The sequence below is a fragment of the Myotis lucifugus genome, unplaced genomic scaffold (genome assembly GCF_000147115.1).
Source record: "Myotis lucifugus unplaced genomic scaffold, Myoluc2.0 scaffold_4, whole genome shotgun sequence".
Taxonomy (NCBI): domain Eukaryota; kingdom Metazoa; phylum Chordata; class Mammalia; order Chiroptera; family Vespertilionidae; genus Myotis; species Myotis lucifugus.
In genome coordinates this window covers 19,202,219-19,221,082 of record NW_005871052.1, presented here as the reverse complement: position 1 = coordinate 19,221,082, position 18,864 = coordinate 19,202,219, and the positions used below count along the sequence as shown (strand labels likewise).

The 18,864-nt window shown below is 43.2% G+C and overlaps 1 protein-coding gene across 1 annotated transcript in view; it reads left to right on the top strand.

The window, feature by feature from the left end:
* LOC111828238 overlaps positions 1-18,864 on the top strand; it is a 158,656-nt gene extending 139,792 nt beyond the window's left edge. The window contains exon 2 of the mRNA XM_023763909.1: positions 18,030-18,864. Coding sequence (XP_023619677.1) covers positions 18,030-18,600 — 571 coding nt within the window. The 3' untranslated portion in view covers positions 18,601-18,864. The remainder of the gene's footprint in view (positions 1-18,029) is intronic.

Genomic DNA, 18,864 nt, shown 5'->3' with positions numbered 1-18,864 from the left:
CGCTTGAAGTTGTCCCAGAGCTCCTTACACTATCTTCGTATTTTTGGATTCTTTTTTCATTTTGCTTTTCCAGTTGGGTGTTTTTTGGTTCTTCGTATTTCAAATCTTTGACTTGATTCTTGCGATCCTCTGGTCTGCTGTTGGGAGTCTGTATAATATTCTTTATTTCAGTCAGTGTATGCTTAATTTCTAGTTGGTCCTTTATCACAACATCGAGGGTCTCACTAGATTTCTTGATGATCTCACTACATTTATTGGCGGTTTCCATAAAATTCTTGAAAAATCTTAGAAACGTGGTTTTGAACTCTATATCCAGTAGTTTCCTGTCCTCCATTTCTGTCATTTGTGACCTGTTTCTTTGTCTTCACATTTTGTCTGCTTCCCTGTGTTGGTAGAGTGGTTTTGTGTGCTAGGTGTCCTACAGGGCCCAGTGGCTCAGCCTCCCCAGTTTCCTGAGGTGGACACTCTTGGTGCACCCCCTTGTGGGTTTGTGCACAGTCTTGTTGTAGTTATGCCTTGATTGTTTTAGGTGTCACTGGGAGGAATTGACCTCCAGGCTAATTGGCAGTGAGAATCAGCTGTGTCTGCAGTGGGAGAACTTCTGTGTTGAAGACACCCTTCTGGGGAAAGGCTTGCTTCAGTGGGGCTTTGGTGCTCACTGAGTCTTCCCCCTGAGTGTGTCCCTTATGGATCTGAGGAGTTGTAATCTGGATGGTCCCACTCTGACCACTGGGTACACTGGTTCTTGGATCTAAGGAGGTGCTAATGAAGCCTCTTCCTGAGGTTACCCAGCAGGAGCTAGGAAGAGATATGCAGATTCCCCTTCCTTTTTTGGGGGGTTTGGGGGTGCCCAGATGAGGCCCAGCTGTGAAGCAATGCAAGCTGCTGTGGGGCCTTGGGCCTTTTCTTGGAAGTTCTGGGTCTGTCTGGCCCAGCTGCAATTTGTTAGGTAATTGTCAGGTTGCAAAGGACCCGGGCATTCATATGCAAAAGCCTTTGCAGCAGTGTGGATGGGGCGGGGTCTCGGAATCAACAGGGCTGAGCAAGCAGCTATGGCTGTTTCTCAGCCCTGCCCTAAGGGGCCGCGTGTCTCAGTGTCCCGGTAATTGCTGCCAGCACCTCTGAGGGAAAGCCGTCCTCAAGTTCCAAGTTCTGCCTGCTGACAGACCGTCCAGTTTCTCCCCCTATGAGCCCTGGGACCCCAGAGATTTCCCGGAACCGGAGTTCAGAGCAGTCGGGAGCTTGTGACTCCCTCCCGATTCAAAAAGACAGCCGCATCCTCAGGTGCCAGCCCCTTTCCCCACGCGCTGGAGCCTCCGTACCTCTGCATTTTACTTTCGTAGCTCCTCTGAGTCTGTGTGCTCTTCTCTTTCCTTCTAGTTGTAGAATTTCCACTCAGCCAGCCTTCCTGTGGTTCTGGATGATGACCGTTCTGTCTTTTAGTTGTATTTTTGAAGTTGTCGGAGGCAGCAATTTCCGGTGTTTACCTATGCCGCCATCTTCCTCTCTTTGTTTCTTGATGAGTCTGGCTAAGGTTCATCAATCTTGTTTATCTTTTCAAGAATCAGCTCTTGGTTTAACTTTGGTTTTTATTTTTATTTTTTGTTCTTTTAAGTCACTATGTCATTTATTTCCACTCTGAAATAAATTATTATTTCCTTCCTTCTACTTACTCTGGGCTTTTCTTGTTCTCTTTCTAATTCTTTAAGTTGTAGCATTAGATAGTTTCTTAGAAATTTTTCTTGTTTCTTGAGGTAGGTTTGTAGTGCTCTGAACTTCCCTCTTAGGGGTGCTTTCACTCTATATTTAGGTTTTAAGTTCTTTTGTGTTCATTTTTTCCAGAAAGTTTTTGATTTCTTCCTTGATCTCACTAGTAACCCATTCATTGTTTAATGTACATGTTTTTTAGCCTCTGTGTGTTTGTATGTTTTTATCATAGTAGATTTCTAGTTTCATGCTATTGTGATCTGAGATATTTGATATGATTTCAATCATCTTGAATTTGCAGAAATTTCGTTTGTATCCTATATGTGGTCTATCTTTGAGACTGTCCTATGTGCTCTTGAGAAGAATGTATGTTTTGCAGCTTTGGGGTGAAATGTTCTGTAAATGTTAGCTAAATCCATTTGATCTATTGTGTTGTTTAGGGTTGCTGTTTCCTTGTTGAGTTTTTTGTCTATAAGATCTAATCAGTGATGTCAGTGGGTATTGAAGTCCCTATTATGATTGTATTGCTGTAAATCTCTCCCTTTAAATCCTCTGGAAGTTTTTTTTTTCTAAATATGTTTTTATTGATTTCAGAGAGGAAGGGAGAGGGAGAGAGAGATATAAACATCAATGATGAGAGAGAATCATTGATTGGCTGCCTCCTGCACGCCCCACACTGGGGATCAAGCCCACAACCCGGGATGTGCCCCCACTGGGAATTGAACCATTACCTCCTGGTTCATAGGTCAATGCTCAACCACTGAGCCATGCCAGCTGGGCCTCCAGAAGTTTTCTTAATATGTTTGGGTGCTGCTATATTAGGTACATATATGTTTACCAGGATTATATCCTTTATTGTATCGATCTCTTTAGTATTATGAAATGGCCTTCATTGTCTCTTGTTATGGCCTACATTTTGAAGTCTATTTCGTCAGATATGTGTATTGCTATCCCAGCTTTCTTTTTTTCATTTCTATTTGCATGAACATTTTTTTTATATCCCTTCACTTTCATCATGCGTGAGTCATTAGTTATGTGGGTCTCTTGTAGACAACATACATATGGGTCAGGTATTTTTATTTCATTCAGATACCTTATGTCTTTTGATTGGAGCACTTAAATAATTTACATTTATCGTTATTATTGATGGGTACTATTTGTTGCCATTTTTATTTTTTACCTCCCACTTCCCTCTTTCCTCTATTTCTTCTTCTTACCACAGTCCCTTTAGCATTTCTTGAAGTGCTGGTTTGGTGGTAATAAACTGATTTAGCCTTTTTTTTGTCTGCAAAGTTCTTTATTTTACCTTCAAATTTAAGTGCTAGCCTTGCTGGATAGAGTAGTCTTAAATTCAGTCCTTTACTTTAAAAAAAATAATTAATTTATTCTTAATTTTGTGAATCTTTATTGTTGAAAGTATTATATATGTACCCATTTTCCCCCATTGTCTTCTCCCACCCCTCCTCTGCTCCCAACTCTAGGCCTTCACCACCCTATTGTCTGTGTCCATGAGTTATGCACATACACATATGAGTTCATTAGTTGATCTCACCCCCCACCACCATAACCACTATCTCCTGCCTTTCCTCTGAGGTTTGACAGTCTGTTCAATGCTTCTATGTCTCTGGGTCTATTTTTGTTCATAAGTTTATGTTGTTCATTAGATTACACATATGAGTGAGATCATGTGATACATATCTTCTCTGATTGGCTTATTTTGCTTATCATATTGCTCTCCAAGTCCATCTATGCTGTGGCAAATGGTAAGAGTTCTTTTTTTTTTCACAGTATCGTAGTATTCCATTGTATAGATGTACCACAATTACTTTTTTAAAAAAATATATATTTTATTGATTTTTTACAGAGAGGAGGGGAGAGGGATAGAGAGTTAGAAACATCGATGAGAGAGAAACATCGATCAGCTGCCTCCTGCATGCTCCCTACTGGGGATGTGCCTGCAACCAAGGTACATGCCCTTGACCAGAAAGGAACCTGGGACCCTGGAGTCCACAGGCCTACGCTCTATCCGCTGAGCCAAATCAGTTAGGGCAGAATTTCTTAATCCATTCATTGGCTGATGGGCACTTAGGCTGTTTCCAAATCTTACCTATTGTAGATTGTGCTGCTATGAACACAAGGGTGTGTATATTCTTTATGATTTCTTGGAACAGTGGTCGGCAAACCACGGCTCGCGAGCCACATGTGGCTCTTTGGCCCCTTGAGTGTGGCTCTTCCACAAAATACCACGTGCATGCGTGCACGTACAGTGCGACTGAAACTTCGTGGCCCATGCGCAGAAGTCGGTTTTCGGCCTGGGCAAGTCTATTTTGAAAAAGTGGTGTTAGAAGAAGTGGGGGGGTGTCGGTCGGTTGGGCTATGGGAGACGCAGCGCAGGCAGGCCGCGGGATATGCAGCGCGGGGGAGGTACATTGTTTTGAGGTACTTCTGCTGAAGTCGACCCCTTCCAACTCTCCCATCCACACTCCTCTATCTGAAACAAGTATACAAGACGAGTGTGGATGGGAGAATTGGAAGGGGTCGACCTCAGCAAACGTACCTCAATCAGATTGAGGACGTTTTTAGCAAAGGCCAGCTTAGGAGTACCCTAATTAAGTTAATAACAATGTACCTACCTATATAGTTTAAGTTTAAAAAATTTGGCTCTCAAAAAAATTTCAATCGTTGTACTGTTGATATTTGGCTCTGTTGACTAATGAGTTTGCCGACCACTGTCTTAGAATATATTCCTAGAAGTGTGTTCACTGGGTCAAATGGGAGTTTCATTTTCGACAAAAATATATAGATATCTGTACAGAAAAATCTGTAGGAATGTGTGCCAAAGTAAAAATACTTGTCTCTAAGACATTGGAACTGTAGAGATTTTTTTTGGCCTTGCTTCTATGTTTTTTTTTTTAATTTTTCAATTGTGAAAATATATAGCATCTAACAAGTAAAAAACGGTTGTCCTGGCTCAGTTGGAGAATCATCCCATACACCAAAAAGTTTACGGGTTCAATTCCCAGTCAGGGCACATACCTAGGTTGCAGGTTTTATCCCTCGTTGTGAAGCAACTGAATGATCTCTCTCTCTCTCTCTCTCTCTCTCTCTCTCTGTCTTGTTTTCTCCTTCCCGCCATTCCTTTCTCTTTGTAAATCAGTAAACATATCATCAGGTAAGGATTTAAAAAGTAGGAAAATGTTATTATATTTTTAAACAGCTTTATTGCGATATGATTGACATACAATAAACATCCCATACCAGTATTTAAAGTGAAAAAATGTGATTTTTAAAAATAATTTAAATTATATATTATTTAAAGTATTACATTAGCCTCCTTTTCCCCTCATTGACCTCTCCTCAGCCACCCCCACCCCTCAGGACATGCCCCTCCCCCTCCCCCCCCATCTGTGTCCATTGGGTATGCTCATCTGCATGCATAAAAGTCCTTTGATTGATCCTCTTATCCTCTCACCCCCGCCTTCCCTCATAGGTTGGACAGTCTGATTGATGCTTCTCTGTCTCTGGATATGTTTTTGCTCACCAGTTTATGTTGTTCATTATATTCCACAAATGAGTGAGATCATGTGATATTTATCTTTCTCTGACTGGCTTATTTCACTTAGCATAATGCTTTCCAGTTCCATCAATGCTATTGCAAATGGTAACAATTCCTTCTTTTTCTCAGCAGTGTAGTATCCCATTGTGTAGATGTACCACAGCTTTCTAATCCACTCATCTGCTGATGGGCATTTAAGCTGTTTCCAAATCTTAGCTATTGTAAATTGTGCTGCTATGAACATAGGGGTGCATATATCCTTTCTGATTGATATTTCTAGTTTCTTGGGATTACTAGGTCAAATGAAAGTTCCATTTTTAATTTTTTGAGGAAACTCCATACTGTTCTCCACAGTGGCTGCACCAGTCTGCATTCCCACCAGCAGTGCACGAGGATTCCTTTTTCTCCACATTCTCGCCAACACTTGTCGTTTGTTGATTTGTTGATGATAGCCATTCTGACAGATGTGAGATGGTACCTCATTGTTGTTTTGATTTGCAACTCTCTGATGATTAGTGACTTTGAGCATGTTTTCATATGCCTCTTGGCCTTCTCTATGTCTTCTTTCAAAAAGTGTCTATTTAGGTCCTTTGCCCATTTTTTGATTGGATTGTTTATCTTCCTTTTGTTAAGTTGTATGAGTTCCCTATAAATTTTGGAGATTAAACCTTTATCGGAGATAACATTGGCAAATAGGTTCTCCCATTCAGTGGGCTTTCTTGTTGTTTTGTTGATGGTTTCTTTTTTTATTTTTTTAAAAATATATTTTATTGATTTCAGAGAAGAAGGGAGAGAGAGAGAGAGATAGAAACATCAATAATGAGAGAGAATCATTGACTGGCTGCCTCCTGCACACCCCCTACTGGGGATCGAGCCCACAACCTGGGCATGTGCCCTTCACCAGAATCGATCCTGGGACTCTTCAGTCCCCAGGCCGACCCTCTATCCACTGAGCCAAACCAGCTGGGGCGTTGATGGTTTCTTTTGCTGTGAAGAATCTTTTTATTATGATATAGTCCCATTTGTTTATTTTCTCCTTAGTTTCCATTGCTCTAGGAGCTATATCGGTAAAGATATTGCTACGAAAAATGTCTGCTATACCCCAATAATGAAGTCACAGAAAAGAAACAAAACAAAACAATCTCATTTATTATTGGAACAAATTCTCCAATAATTCATCTGGAATAAAAATAGACCCTGAATAGCTGCAGCAATCCTGAGAAAGAAGAACAAAGTTGGAAGGATCACAATACCAGATATCAAGCTATACTACAAAGCCATTGTTCTCAAAACTGCCTGGTACTGGCATGAGAACAGATATACAGACCAATGGAACAAAACAGAGAACCCAGAAAATCAACCCAAGCCATTAGGCTCAATTAATATTTGACAAAGGAGGCAAGAGCATACAATGGAGACAAGACAGTCTCTTCAATAAGTGGTGTTGGGAAAATTGGACAGATACATGCAAAAAATGAAACTAGACCACCAACTTACACCATACACAAAAATAAACTCAAAATGAATAAAGGTCTTAAACGTAAGGTGGGAAACCATAAAAATCCTAAAAGAAGCTATAAGCAGCAAAATAGCAGACATTTGTGATGTTCTGATATATGTATATCATGAAGCCATCACTGTATTCAAGATAATGAACATATCTATCATCCTCAAATGTCCTCTCTCTATCCACAGGCAACCATTGCTCTTCTTTCTGTTTCTACAGATTACTTTTCATTTTTAGAATTTTATGTAAATGAAATAATAGGTAGCTATTTTTTAGTCTGGTTCTTTCCCTTACCATATTTTTTTTAGATGCATCCAAATTGTTGCATATATCAATAGTTTTTTTTATTGCTGAGCACTATTTCTTGGCATCAGTGTGCCAGAATGTGTTCACCCATTTACATATTGATGAACACTTCTGTTGTTTCTATTTTTTAACTTACAAATATAGTTGCTATAAAATTCATGTACACGTCTTGACATATACTTTCATTTCTTCTTGGATTGCTGAGTAATTGTAAATGTGCACACCTGTCAGAATATCTACCATTAATAAATCACCAAAAAGTCATGGCAAGCATGTGGAGAAAAAGGAACCCTAGTACACTGCTGGTGTGAGGGCAGATTGGTGCAACCACTATGAAAAACAATGTGGAGAGTGATCAAAAATATTTAAATGGAACTGCATTTGACCCAGTGATTCCACTTCCAGAATAAGTCCTAAGTAACCTGAAACACAAATCAGAAAGAATATATGTACACCTATGTTCATATCAGCATTAGTTACAAGATCTAAGATTTGGAAACAGCCCAAGTGCCCATCAGTAGATGAGTGGATTAAAAAGCAGTGGTACATTTGCACCACATGGAATACTATACAGCTATAAAAAGAAGGATCTATTACCCATTGTGACAGCATGGAGGGCCCTGGAGATGATTATGCTAAGTGAAATAAGCCATTCAGATAAAGACAAGTATCACATAATCTCACTTATATGTGGAATCTAATGAACAAAATAAACTGATGAATAAAATAGAACCAGTGGCATGGAAACATGGAACAGAATGAAAAATCTCAGAGGGAAGGGGGGAGGGGGTGTGGAAGAGATTACCCAAAGAACTTATATACATATATGCATTGCCCATGAACACAGACAATAGAGTGAAGTTCAGGGGTGGGGCGGGAACTGGGTGGTGGTGGCAGGGGGAGGAAGGGGGAGAAAGGGGAAGACATTTGTAATACTCTCAACAATAAAAATTAAAAAAAATAAAGCTGAGCAATAAAGTTAATTATCCTCTTTAAAAAGATAATTAAAACACCAGCCCCCTAGCCTGGTAGATCATTTGGTTAGGGTCTCACCTTATATGCCAATCTTCTGGGTTCGATCTCCTGTCAGGGCACATTCAAGAAGCAAACAAATGAATGCATAAATAAGTGAAAAAACAAAATTCTCTCTCTCTCTCTCTCTCTCTCTCTCTCTCTCTCTCTCTCTCTCTCATAAATAAAAATGTAAAAACCCACAAGCTACAGACTGGGGGATATATTTTTCAATCATCTATATAATAAAAGCCTAAGCGACCGTTATGACAGAATGACCAGTCACTATGATGTGCACTGACCACCAGGGGAAGACGCTTAATGCAGGAGCTGCCCCCTGGTAGTCAGTGCACTCCCACGGGGGAGCAGCCGCTCAGCCAGAAGCCGGGCTCATGGCTGGCAAGCACAGTGGCAGTGGTGGGAGCCCCTCTGCCGCAGCACTAAGGAGCAGTGAGCCAAGCAGTAAGAAGCCAGGGGTCCCAGATTGGAACCCGGCAATTGGACATCCCCTGAGCAGTCCCAGACTGCAAGAGAGTGCAGGCCCGGCTGAGGGATCCCCCCCCCCCCGCAACCCGAGTGCATGAATTTCATGCACCAGGCCTCTAGTGTATCTTATAAAGGAGAACTGATATACTCTGTGTATGTGTTTGTATTCTCAAAACTCAAAAATAAGAAAATGAAGAAGCAGTTGAAAACAGACCAAAGGTTTAAACTGATGTTTCACCAAAGAAATTATATAAATTGTAAACAAATATATGAAAAGATATTTATCATCAATAGTCATTAGGGAAAGTTAAATCCCAATGAGATGTCACTACCCACATATTTTAATAAACATTTAATATTTTAAAAATTGACCAACTATAGTTGAGAGTTTGGAACAACTGGGACCCTAAGTTCCAGTTTCACACCTCCTGCGATTGTAAAATGGTGCAGTCACATTGGAAAACACTTTGGAAGTTCCTCAAATGGTTAAACAAGAAGAACTGTGCATAGTCCTTTTAGGATCATGGAACTCTGTTTATGAGGTAATGGTTTAAATACAGTCAAGTTGCAGGATACAAAATCAAGGCTCAATAATCCATTGCCTCCCTGTATACTAACAACAAAACTTCAGAAAACGAAATGAGAAAAAAATACACACAACAATTCCTTTTGCAATTGTAACCAAAATAATAAAATACCTAGGGATAAACTTAAAGAACGTGAAAGACCTATATAATGAAAATTACAAAGCATTATTAAAAGAGATTGGAAAAGACACAATAAAATGGGAAAATATCCTGTGCTCATGGATTGGAAAAATCAACATAGTTAAAATGGCCATATTACCCAAAACAATATACAGATTCAATGCAATCCCCATCAAAATCCCAATGTCATTTTTAAAAATAAATAGAATGAAAAAGCATTGGATTTGTATGAAACCACATAAGGCCCTGAATAGCCAAAGCAATCCTGAGGGAGGGGCGAGGATGGGAGAAGGCTGGAAGAGGTTTATGGGGGTGGGAGGAAGGAGGACCTATGTAACACTTTCAACAATAAAGATTTAAAAAAAAAAGAATGAAGCTGGAGGTATCACACTACTTAACCTCAAGTTATACTACAGAGCTACGATAATCAGAATAGTATGGTATTGGCAGAGAAACAGACACACATATCAATGGAACAGAATAGGGAGCCAGCTATAAAACCACATGTATATGGAAAGATAATTTTCAACAAAAGAGCCAGAAATACACAACGGAGTCTCTTTAATAAATGGTGCTGGGATAACTGGAAAGCCACATGCAATTGAATGAAACTGGGTAACAATTTGTCCCATGTACAAAAATTAATTCAAAGTGGATCAAAGACCTAAATATAAGACTGTAAACAATAAGTTACATAGAAGAAAATATACGTATCAAACTTATGGACCTTGGCCATAGAGAACATTTTTATGAACTTGGCCCCAAAGGCAAAGGAAGTAAAGACAAAAATAAATGAATGGGACTATATCTAAAAAGCTTCTGCACAGCAAAAGGAACTGACAACAAAACAGACAGCCAACCAGATGGGAGATGATATTTGCAAACATTAGCTTCAACAAAGGTTTAATTTCCAAAATATATATAAAAAAAACTCATAAAACTCAGCAACAAACAAACAACCCAATCGAAAAGTGGGCAGAGGACCTGAAAATACACCCCTCTCCCAAGAAGACATATGAATAGCTGATAGATAGATGAAAAGATGTTAAACCTCATTGTCAATTATGGAAATGCAAATCAAAACTATAATGAGATACCACCCCATACCTATTAGAGTGGCCATTATCAACAAGACAAGCAATAACAAGTGTTGGAGAGATTATGGAAAAAAGGGAACCCTCATTCACTGCTGTTTCGAATGTAGACTGGTACAACCACTATGAAAAGCAGTCTGGAAATTCCTCAAAAAATTGAGAATAGAGCTACCATATGACCCCGCAATTCTTTTCCTGGGTATATACCAGAAAACATTGAAATTATGTATTTGCAAAGATATATACACCCCTATATTCATTGCAGTTTTATTCATGGTGGCCAAAACATGGAAACAACCAAAGTGTCCTGCAATAGAGGACTGGATAAAGGAGATGTAGTACATATATACACAATGGGATACTACTCAGCCATAAGACAGGATGAAATAGTGCTATTTGCAACAACATGGATAGATCTTGAAAACATTATGCTAAGTGAAATAAGTCAGACAGAAAAAGCTAAGAATCATATGATTTCACTCATATATGGGATGTAAAACTGAATCTCATGAACACAAACAGCAGTGTGGTGGTTGCCAGAGGGAAACAGGTGGGGCAGAGAATGGGATCCTAAGATATGGTGACAGGAGAAGATTTGACTTTGGGGGTGGGCGCATGGTGAAATATACAGCTCTTGTAACATAGAAACCCACACCTGAAACCTATATGATCATGTCACCCCAATAAATTCAATAAAAATATAAAACAAAATAAAAAAGAGGTAGTGGTTTAGAACAGAAAATTTTCTAATATATCTGTAACTCAGATGAGAAGATAAATATCATAAACAATTAAAAAACATAGCCCAATGGGCACAGACACCAGGCGGGTGAGGGCATGAGTGGGGAGGGATGGAGGGGCAATGGCGGGATAAGGACACATATGTAATACCTTAATCATTAAAGGAAAAAATAAAATAAAGTAAACAAAGGAAAAAAAAACATAGAAGGAGAGCTTGGGTAGAGCCCAGATTTCTTGGGTGACAATTCAGTGAATCTCACTACTGTACTTTATCCACTGACAAGAAACACATTTCCTTGCTGTACTCACGGAGCAAAGACACACCAGCCAGATGAGGGGCCTTGGTTCTTTGAAAGTAGAAGATTAAACATGGTATCCTATCTAATAAAAGAGTAATATGCAAATTAACTGTCACTCTGGGACAAAGATGGTGGCGCCCATAGCAGCTGGGCAGGACGCTGGCAGCATCACCCCGGCAAAGTGAGCCCAGCAGGCAAGGGGGGCCACAGGCAGCACCCAGCAGGGCCTGCTGGGCAGTGGCGGCGGAAACTGGGAAGCAGGCAATCAGGCCACAGGCAGCACCCAGCAGGGCCTGCTGGGTGGTTGCCACAGCAACCGGAGAGCAGGCAATTGCACCTGCAGGCAGCACCCAGCAGGGCCTACTGGGCGGTGGTGGCTGCAACCAGGGAGCAGGCAAGCGGGGCCTGCAGGCAGCACCCAACAGGACCTGCTTGGCAGTGGAGGCAGCAACCCGTTGGCAGCACCCAGCAAGGCCTGCTGGGCGGTTGCCACGGTGACCCGCGAGCAAGCAAGGGGGGCCCATAGGCAGCACCCAGCAGGGCCTACTTGCCCATCCCCATGGTGTGGAGCAGGCAGGCCCTGCAGAGAGCAGAGAACCACGGGGAGTGGGCCCAAGCTGTCAGTAGCACATCCCCTGAGGGCTCCCAAATTGGAGAGGGTGCAGGTCAGGCTGAGGGACCTCCCCGCCCGCCCTACCACTACCACCCCCGTGCATGAATTTCATGCACTGGGCCTCTAGTTTTGATATATTTCTGTTTATTGGCTAATATAAAATATTTCCAGAGCATCAGAAACAAAGCATGTCTATCAGTAGCCACACATGCATAAGGATCAATATTTAACCAAGTCTTTATAAATAGTCAACTTACAAAGGAAGAGTAATTAAGATTTATGTAAAATTCCAAAGATCTTGTTAGTGAGGCTGGAAGGGATTTAGAGGCATGAGAGATTATCTTCCCAGTATAGTACAGTATAGTAGTGTGGTATGTTGGGGAGAGAGTGCTGCAGTATTGACACTCTTACCTAGCCTGGGTCTGAGAACATTGGAGGGGAAAGTTGCTCTCCCAGACTTATCCCTGCAAAGATTCAAATCAAGGTGTATAGACCGGCGGGGGGCGGGGGCGGGGGAGGAAGAAACCAAAAAAACAAACTCATCCCCAGGAAACACTTCCACTCTCTCACAAACAAAAACAACTTTCTTTTGCTAGTTCAAATATAGACAACTCAACTATTATCTAGGCTCCGGGCTATGTTGAAAACATTTCTATTAAGTGTCTTTTGTGTTTCCACTGACCAATAACTTCTAAGTAGAAAAGACACATAAAACCAAGATGCTGAAACAAATGGAAAGAAAATCTTTTAAAGCACTCTCCAGGAGCAACCTCCTAAGTGTGACGTTTGCCATGCCAAACAACAATTTTAAAGGAGAAATACATGCTTTACCTCATCTCTAGCTAAGATACCTTAAAAAGCAAATAAAACTTGATTCCCATATTCTAATTGCAAACTCCAGTTTTTGAGCTTCAGAAATAAAGTTAGAACCACAGTGATTCTCGGTATGGTTTGAGATGGGCATACAATGTTCATAACATAAGGACCTTGCTCCTGGCTGACATAACTGCAAACTGAGGTAGTCCCAGCAAACAAGGCTGGTGTCTTCATTGCTACAGCAAAAGTAAGTGCTAAGAAGCTATTTTGGTCTGGGTATTCCAGCCAGGAAGTTTGTTGTCTTGAGTGGGATTCATACTGAACTGTGCAGTGATTGTGCTTATGGACTTTCCATTGGGGGATTTTGCTACATGTCTGCTGGCATTTCTGTAATGATGCTCTGTGAGACCCTGTTTAAGTATACACCGGATGATTCATGGCCGCTCTAAGCATGAGCTAATCAGGGGTGCTCAAGGTTAGATACTTTATGCTGGTGCAAGGTAGCCATAAGCCTCACAGTGTGCAGATGCGCCTTTCTGTAGCAAAATACTGATATTATTGTTTGACAAAATGCCTTCTTTGTTTGAGCATGTACTAGTATATAAGCTGTCACTGACCAGACTGCTATGGCTGCTTTTGTATGGAATTAAGCATGTCCCATTTGCCTGTCTGTACATGCCTGTTTTTCTGATTTCCCTTACCGAGGAGGGTCAAGCCCCTGGTTGAAGAGCTAGCACCCAACTGTTGGCGTAGTCGGAGTTGGCAAGATTCTGGGAGCTTAGGGAGTTAGGAAAGCAGAGCCAGCAGAGGCCTGGGGAGCCACTTCCAGAGTGGCTCTTAAGGCTTTGAAATGATGATACAGAGAGCCTGCAGCTGTCTCCAGCCCGAGAAGTTAGCCTCCATAACAACCCACCCCTCCTTGTGGCAGCGACTGCAAATTAGTCACCGTTTGGGAGTAGGACAGGGAGATCACTCCCTGATGGACTGGTTAATGGCAGCGTCTCCAAGCATTTGGCAGGATGCAGGAGAATTGCCTGAGACTGTGAGTAAATGGACTACATATGTATATATTGTGCAAGTGATATGGAAATGGGCATGAGACAAGCCATATTTAACTTGAATACTTGTGGCCCTGATGACGAGCATCTTACAACGCATATGACAGACTTGATTCTTGTTGCCACTCCTCCGGTGGCATTTGGCTCGCTGGCAGCTATTCTGACCCTTTTTGTAGACCACTGTATACATGAGGTCACTATAGCCATGGCCAGCTTGGAGGACATGGAGGTCAAGTGACGAGAAAAGGGAGTAGCAAGACCCGTGACTGTGCAGAAGCCTAAGGTACAGTGGTCTTGGGATCTGGAAGAGCAGAGGGGGCGGAGCCTGTGAAAATATCCCACAAGCAAATGTGGGTAGACTTGCTGGCTGCAGGAGTTCAGAAAGAAAAGATAGATCAGCAGCCTAATGATGTGCTACTGGCTTTTGGAAACAATTATCAGTAGGACAGTGTTTCCAGAAGCTGCTGATCAGAGGCAGTTCCCTGAGACCGGTGGGCTTCCAAGATTACTTAGACTCCCCCAGGTAGGAGGAATATAATCTTCTAGACTGAGAAAAAGGCCAAGAGACCCAGTTAGGGGGATACCTGGAGGACCGGAGGCCTCATGTTGAAAATATTTACTGATCCCAGTGCAACGTGTGTTGGCACTGGTGGACATGGGTGCTGGCTGCAGCTTGTTGTACAGCAATCTGGACAGATATATGCCCGATGACCTATATAGACGGGTACAGAGCAGGACTGTCCATATATGGCAGGCAACTTTGACACTGGGTATTGGTCGCCTCCCCCCGAAGGCCTACACTGTGTATATCTCTCCCATACCTGAATACATCTTGGGGATGGATGTATTTACTAGGTGAAGGGTTAACTATTGCAATGATCCAGGGCGAGTTTTGCCTGTGGGTGCATGTGGTAAAGCCCACCACAAGAGGGCACCCGCATCACGCAGCTATGGCTCTGCCTAACACCCCCCTCCCTCCCCCCACCCTGCACCCCCCAACTCCCAGTGGTGCGAGTATGGCAGTATGGCAGTAATGGCAGTATAGCCTCCTGGGAGGGCATAAGGAGATCAGACGATTTTGCAGCTGGAGAAGGCAAAGATCATCCGGCCCACACACAGCCCCTACAATGCTTCAATATGGCCTGTAAAGAAACCAGTGGGCACCTGGCAAATGACTGTGGGTTACAGAGAACTGAATAAAGTGACTCCCCCATTACATTCCACAGTACCAACTGTAACGGACTCGATGGACTATTTGACTTTGTTGTTAGTGCAATATCACTATGTGGTGGATTTGGCTAATGCTTTCTTTTCCATAGATATAGCCTTGGAGAGCCAGTAGCAGTTTGCCTTACGTGGAAGGCCTACAGTGGACTTTTATTGTTCTCTCTCAAGGATATGTGCACAGCCCCACTATCTGTCATGGTCTGGTGGCCCAAGAGTTAGCCTCCTGGGGCAAGCCTCCCACAGTGACAATGTTTCACTATATTGATGACATCATGCTAACTTCTAATTCTCTTGCAGATTTGAATGCAGCTTCCAGTACTCTTGGGGATGGGTGGTGAATGACTGCAAGGTCCAGGGACCTGGCTTGTCTATCAAATTCTTGGGAGTTGTCTGGTCGGGTAAGACCAAGGTGATACCCGAAGCAGTCATTGACAAAATGCAGGCTTTTCCCCATCCTACAACAGTGAAAGTTACAGATGTCTTTTGGGGTATTGGAGATTATTAATTCCCCACCTGACACAATTGTTGTCACCCTTGTACCAGTTGTGTAGGAAGGGAGCTATGTGGGACTGAACTCCAGAAGATAAGGAGGCCTTTCTCGCTGCTAAGAGGGTGGTGGCCCAAGCCCAGATATTACAGGTTGTAGACCCAACACAACCATTCCAGCTGGACATGATTGTGGTCTGTGGCAACAGCATGGGCAGAGAAGGGTGCCCATTGGGTTCTGGTATCAGCTGTGGAAGGGGGCTGAGAGTCAGTACTCCCTCATTGAGAAGCAGTTGACAGCCACTTATGCGGCCTTGCAGGCCTGTGAGGTAATCACGGCACAAAGTAAGGTGCTCGTAAAGATTGCCTATCCTATAGCTAGTTGGCTTAGGTCCTAGGTGACCATGCCCATGTTGGGAGTGGTACACACCCCAACTTTAGCAAAGAGGGGTGCCTATTTAGAACAGAGGCAGCATTGAGTACCAGCCCTCTGTCACAGGAATTGCAAACCCTGTTGGGCCCTATGACATATGAGACCCTGTCAAGGGAGGAGGCTCTTATGGAGGAGAAGCTACTCCTTAGCCTGTTCCATGAGGGGGGACCACCCTTCCCAGAGATCATGTGGTACATGAATGGGTCATGTAGGGGGAATCCTGCTACATGGATGGCAGTGGCTGTCCATTTGGATACAGATGAACTGTGGTTTGACTCTGATATTGGGTAAAGTAGCCAATGGGCTGAACTAAGAGCAGTCTGGATGGTTTTGACAAAGGAACCTGGCCATTAGGCAATTGGTACAGACATCTGGCCTGTCTTTAAAGGCTTCATTTGATGGTTGCCACAATGGCACAAGCAGCAGTGGCTGATAGTACATTGTCCAGTATGGGGACAGGAAATGTGGAAGGATATATGGGAAGTAGGTACTTCCAAAGAAGCAATAATATATCATTTGAGTGGCCATAGACTGCTGTTAGCTCCTGGGAATGATGAGGCATATGCCTTGGCAAGGGTCTGGGAGGTAGTACCTTCCCCTGAGGATCAGGCTTGGTGGCTCCATCAGAAATTGGAGCATGTGGGACCACAAACAATGATGCAGGTGGCTAAGAAATGGAGCCTGGCCCTATCCATGGGGGAAGCCCTCGCTGCAGTACAAGGTTGTCCCCGCTGTGCTCAGGCACACCCCCGTCAATATGGCCTCCTCAAAGGAGGACCTCCCCCTGCAATATTGGCAGTGAATTTCATTGGGCCTCTCCCTCCAGACCAGGGTTTTAAGTATGTCCTGATGGCTGTGGATACTGCCACTGACCTCCTCTTCGCTTACCCTGCAAAGGAAGCTGCCCAACAGACAGTTGTCCAGGGCTTGGAACACTTGGGGGCCACTTATGGGCCACCCCTTAGCATAGCAACTGATAACGGAACCCATTTCATAGGGAAAGAGGTACAGAGCTGGGCCAAGGCCCAGGACATAGCTTGGCAGTTTCACGTTCCATATTGTCCCCAAGCTGCTGGGATGATTGAGCCTGTTAAAAGACAAGCTCCATCTATGGGTGGACCCACCTAGCCTAAAAGGTTGGGCTAGACCAGTGATGGCGAACCTATGACACGCGTGTCAGAGATGACATGCGAACTCATTTTTTTGGTTGATTTTTCTTTGTTAAATGGCATTTAAATATATAAAATAAATATCAAAAATATAAGTCTTTGTTTTACTATGGTTGCAAATATCAAAAAACTTCTATATGTGACACGGCACCAGAGTTAAGTTAGGGTTTTTCAAAATGCTGACATGCCAAGCTCAAAAGGTTTGCCATCACTGGGCTAGACGTTTGGATACAGCCATCCGATTGCTGAAGGAGTAGCCCAGGAAGACAGGTGCCTCCCCTTTAGAGTTAATGATGCAGAGGTATCCTCAGATGCTGCACATGCAGGTGAAAACAACACATGAACTGTTGCACCCTAAGGTACACCCACCTGGAACTTTGCTGCTGCCTACACCTGCCCACCTGGCAGAGGGGGAAGAGGCAGTGTGGACCTGGCCATGGACTGTTACTGGGGAAGGGCCCTGGGTAGCCCTTCTATCCCCTTGGGGAAGTGAGTATGATTACAAGTTACAGTTGCACCCCTTAATCCAGCCCTGTCCTCTAACTGTGCAAATCCAAACCGGTAAGCACAGGAAAGGAACATTGTTAAAGCGGACTTATGCTATTGCTCTCTGGCCAGTGCCCAGATTTCCCATTGCTTCCCCTGTGATGCCGGGCCCCTATGAAGGGGGAGATCTTGTTTGGTATCACCAGCCAGGTTGTCCTCTGATTCTAGCCACAGTGCCATCTAGAGGAGACACAGTTGCTTGTATCTTGCCAGAAGGCCCTGATCTCCATATGATGGTCTCAGTTTCTCTTTTGTCTCTTCGACCAGGGTGAACTTGGCTAACAGCGTAGTGTTGTGGGCACACACCTATGCTCGAGTACACAATGTCTCCCATTGTTGGGTGTACACAGAAATTCCCCCAGGATCAGCCGGAGGATTCCCATGGCGCATCCACCCTGCTACCACTGCCAATTGGACATGGCTAGCTGACCAGGACTTCGGCAACGCCTCCTGGGACCCAGTGCACCAAGTTACAGAGACTCTGATCCAGCAGGACCACGGCAATACCCGCCCCTTTATTGGTTATGCAGTGTGGAATGTTTGGGGGTGGCTGTTAGGAGAGCAAATAGAATTAAGAGAGCTTGCAGACAGGTGTGTGGAGCAGCAGCAATGCAGTAAGGATCACACTGTTGGCTGGCTGCCTCCAGACTTGTGCCGTAATGTAGCTACTAATGTCGAGGTCCAGAAACCCTGGAATGGAAAGCATTATAATGGCACAAAGCTTGTAGATATGATAATGCCAGGATACTTATGGAAGGTATGGCTGGCCCTACCTTCTAGAAAATTGGTCAGGTCGATATACCTGGGGAAGGCCCTACATCCGTGGGTAAATTCTTAAGACTTTAGGAAAGATTCCCCATAACTGGGGCTCAGTTTGCCACCAGTGGCATTATGTTAAACAGATTCCCTGGTGGTTTGCCCCTTAGTTGTGTTCCTTCCTATAGGAGAAACAATTAGGGTAGAATTAGAAGTGATAGTTTTAGCCAAGCATACAGCTAAAACTTTGAATCAGACCTGGCAAGCCCTTACTTTAATGATGGATGAAACCACGCAGATGCGTGGTACTGCAGAATAGAGTGGCACTAGATTTGTTAACTGCTGC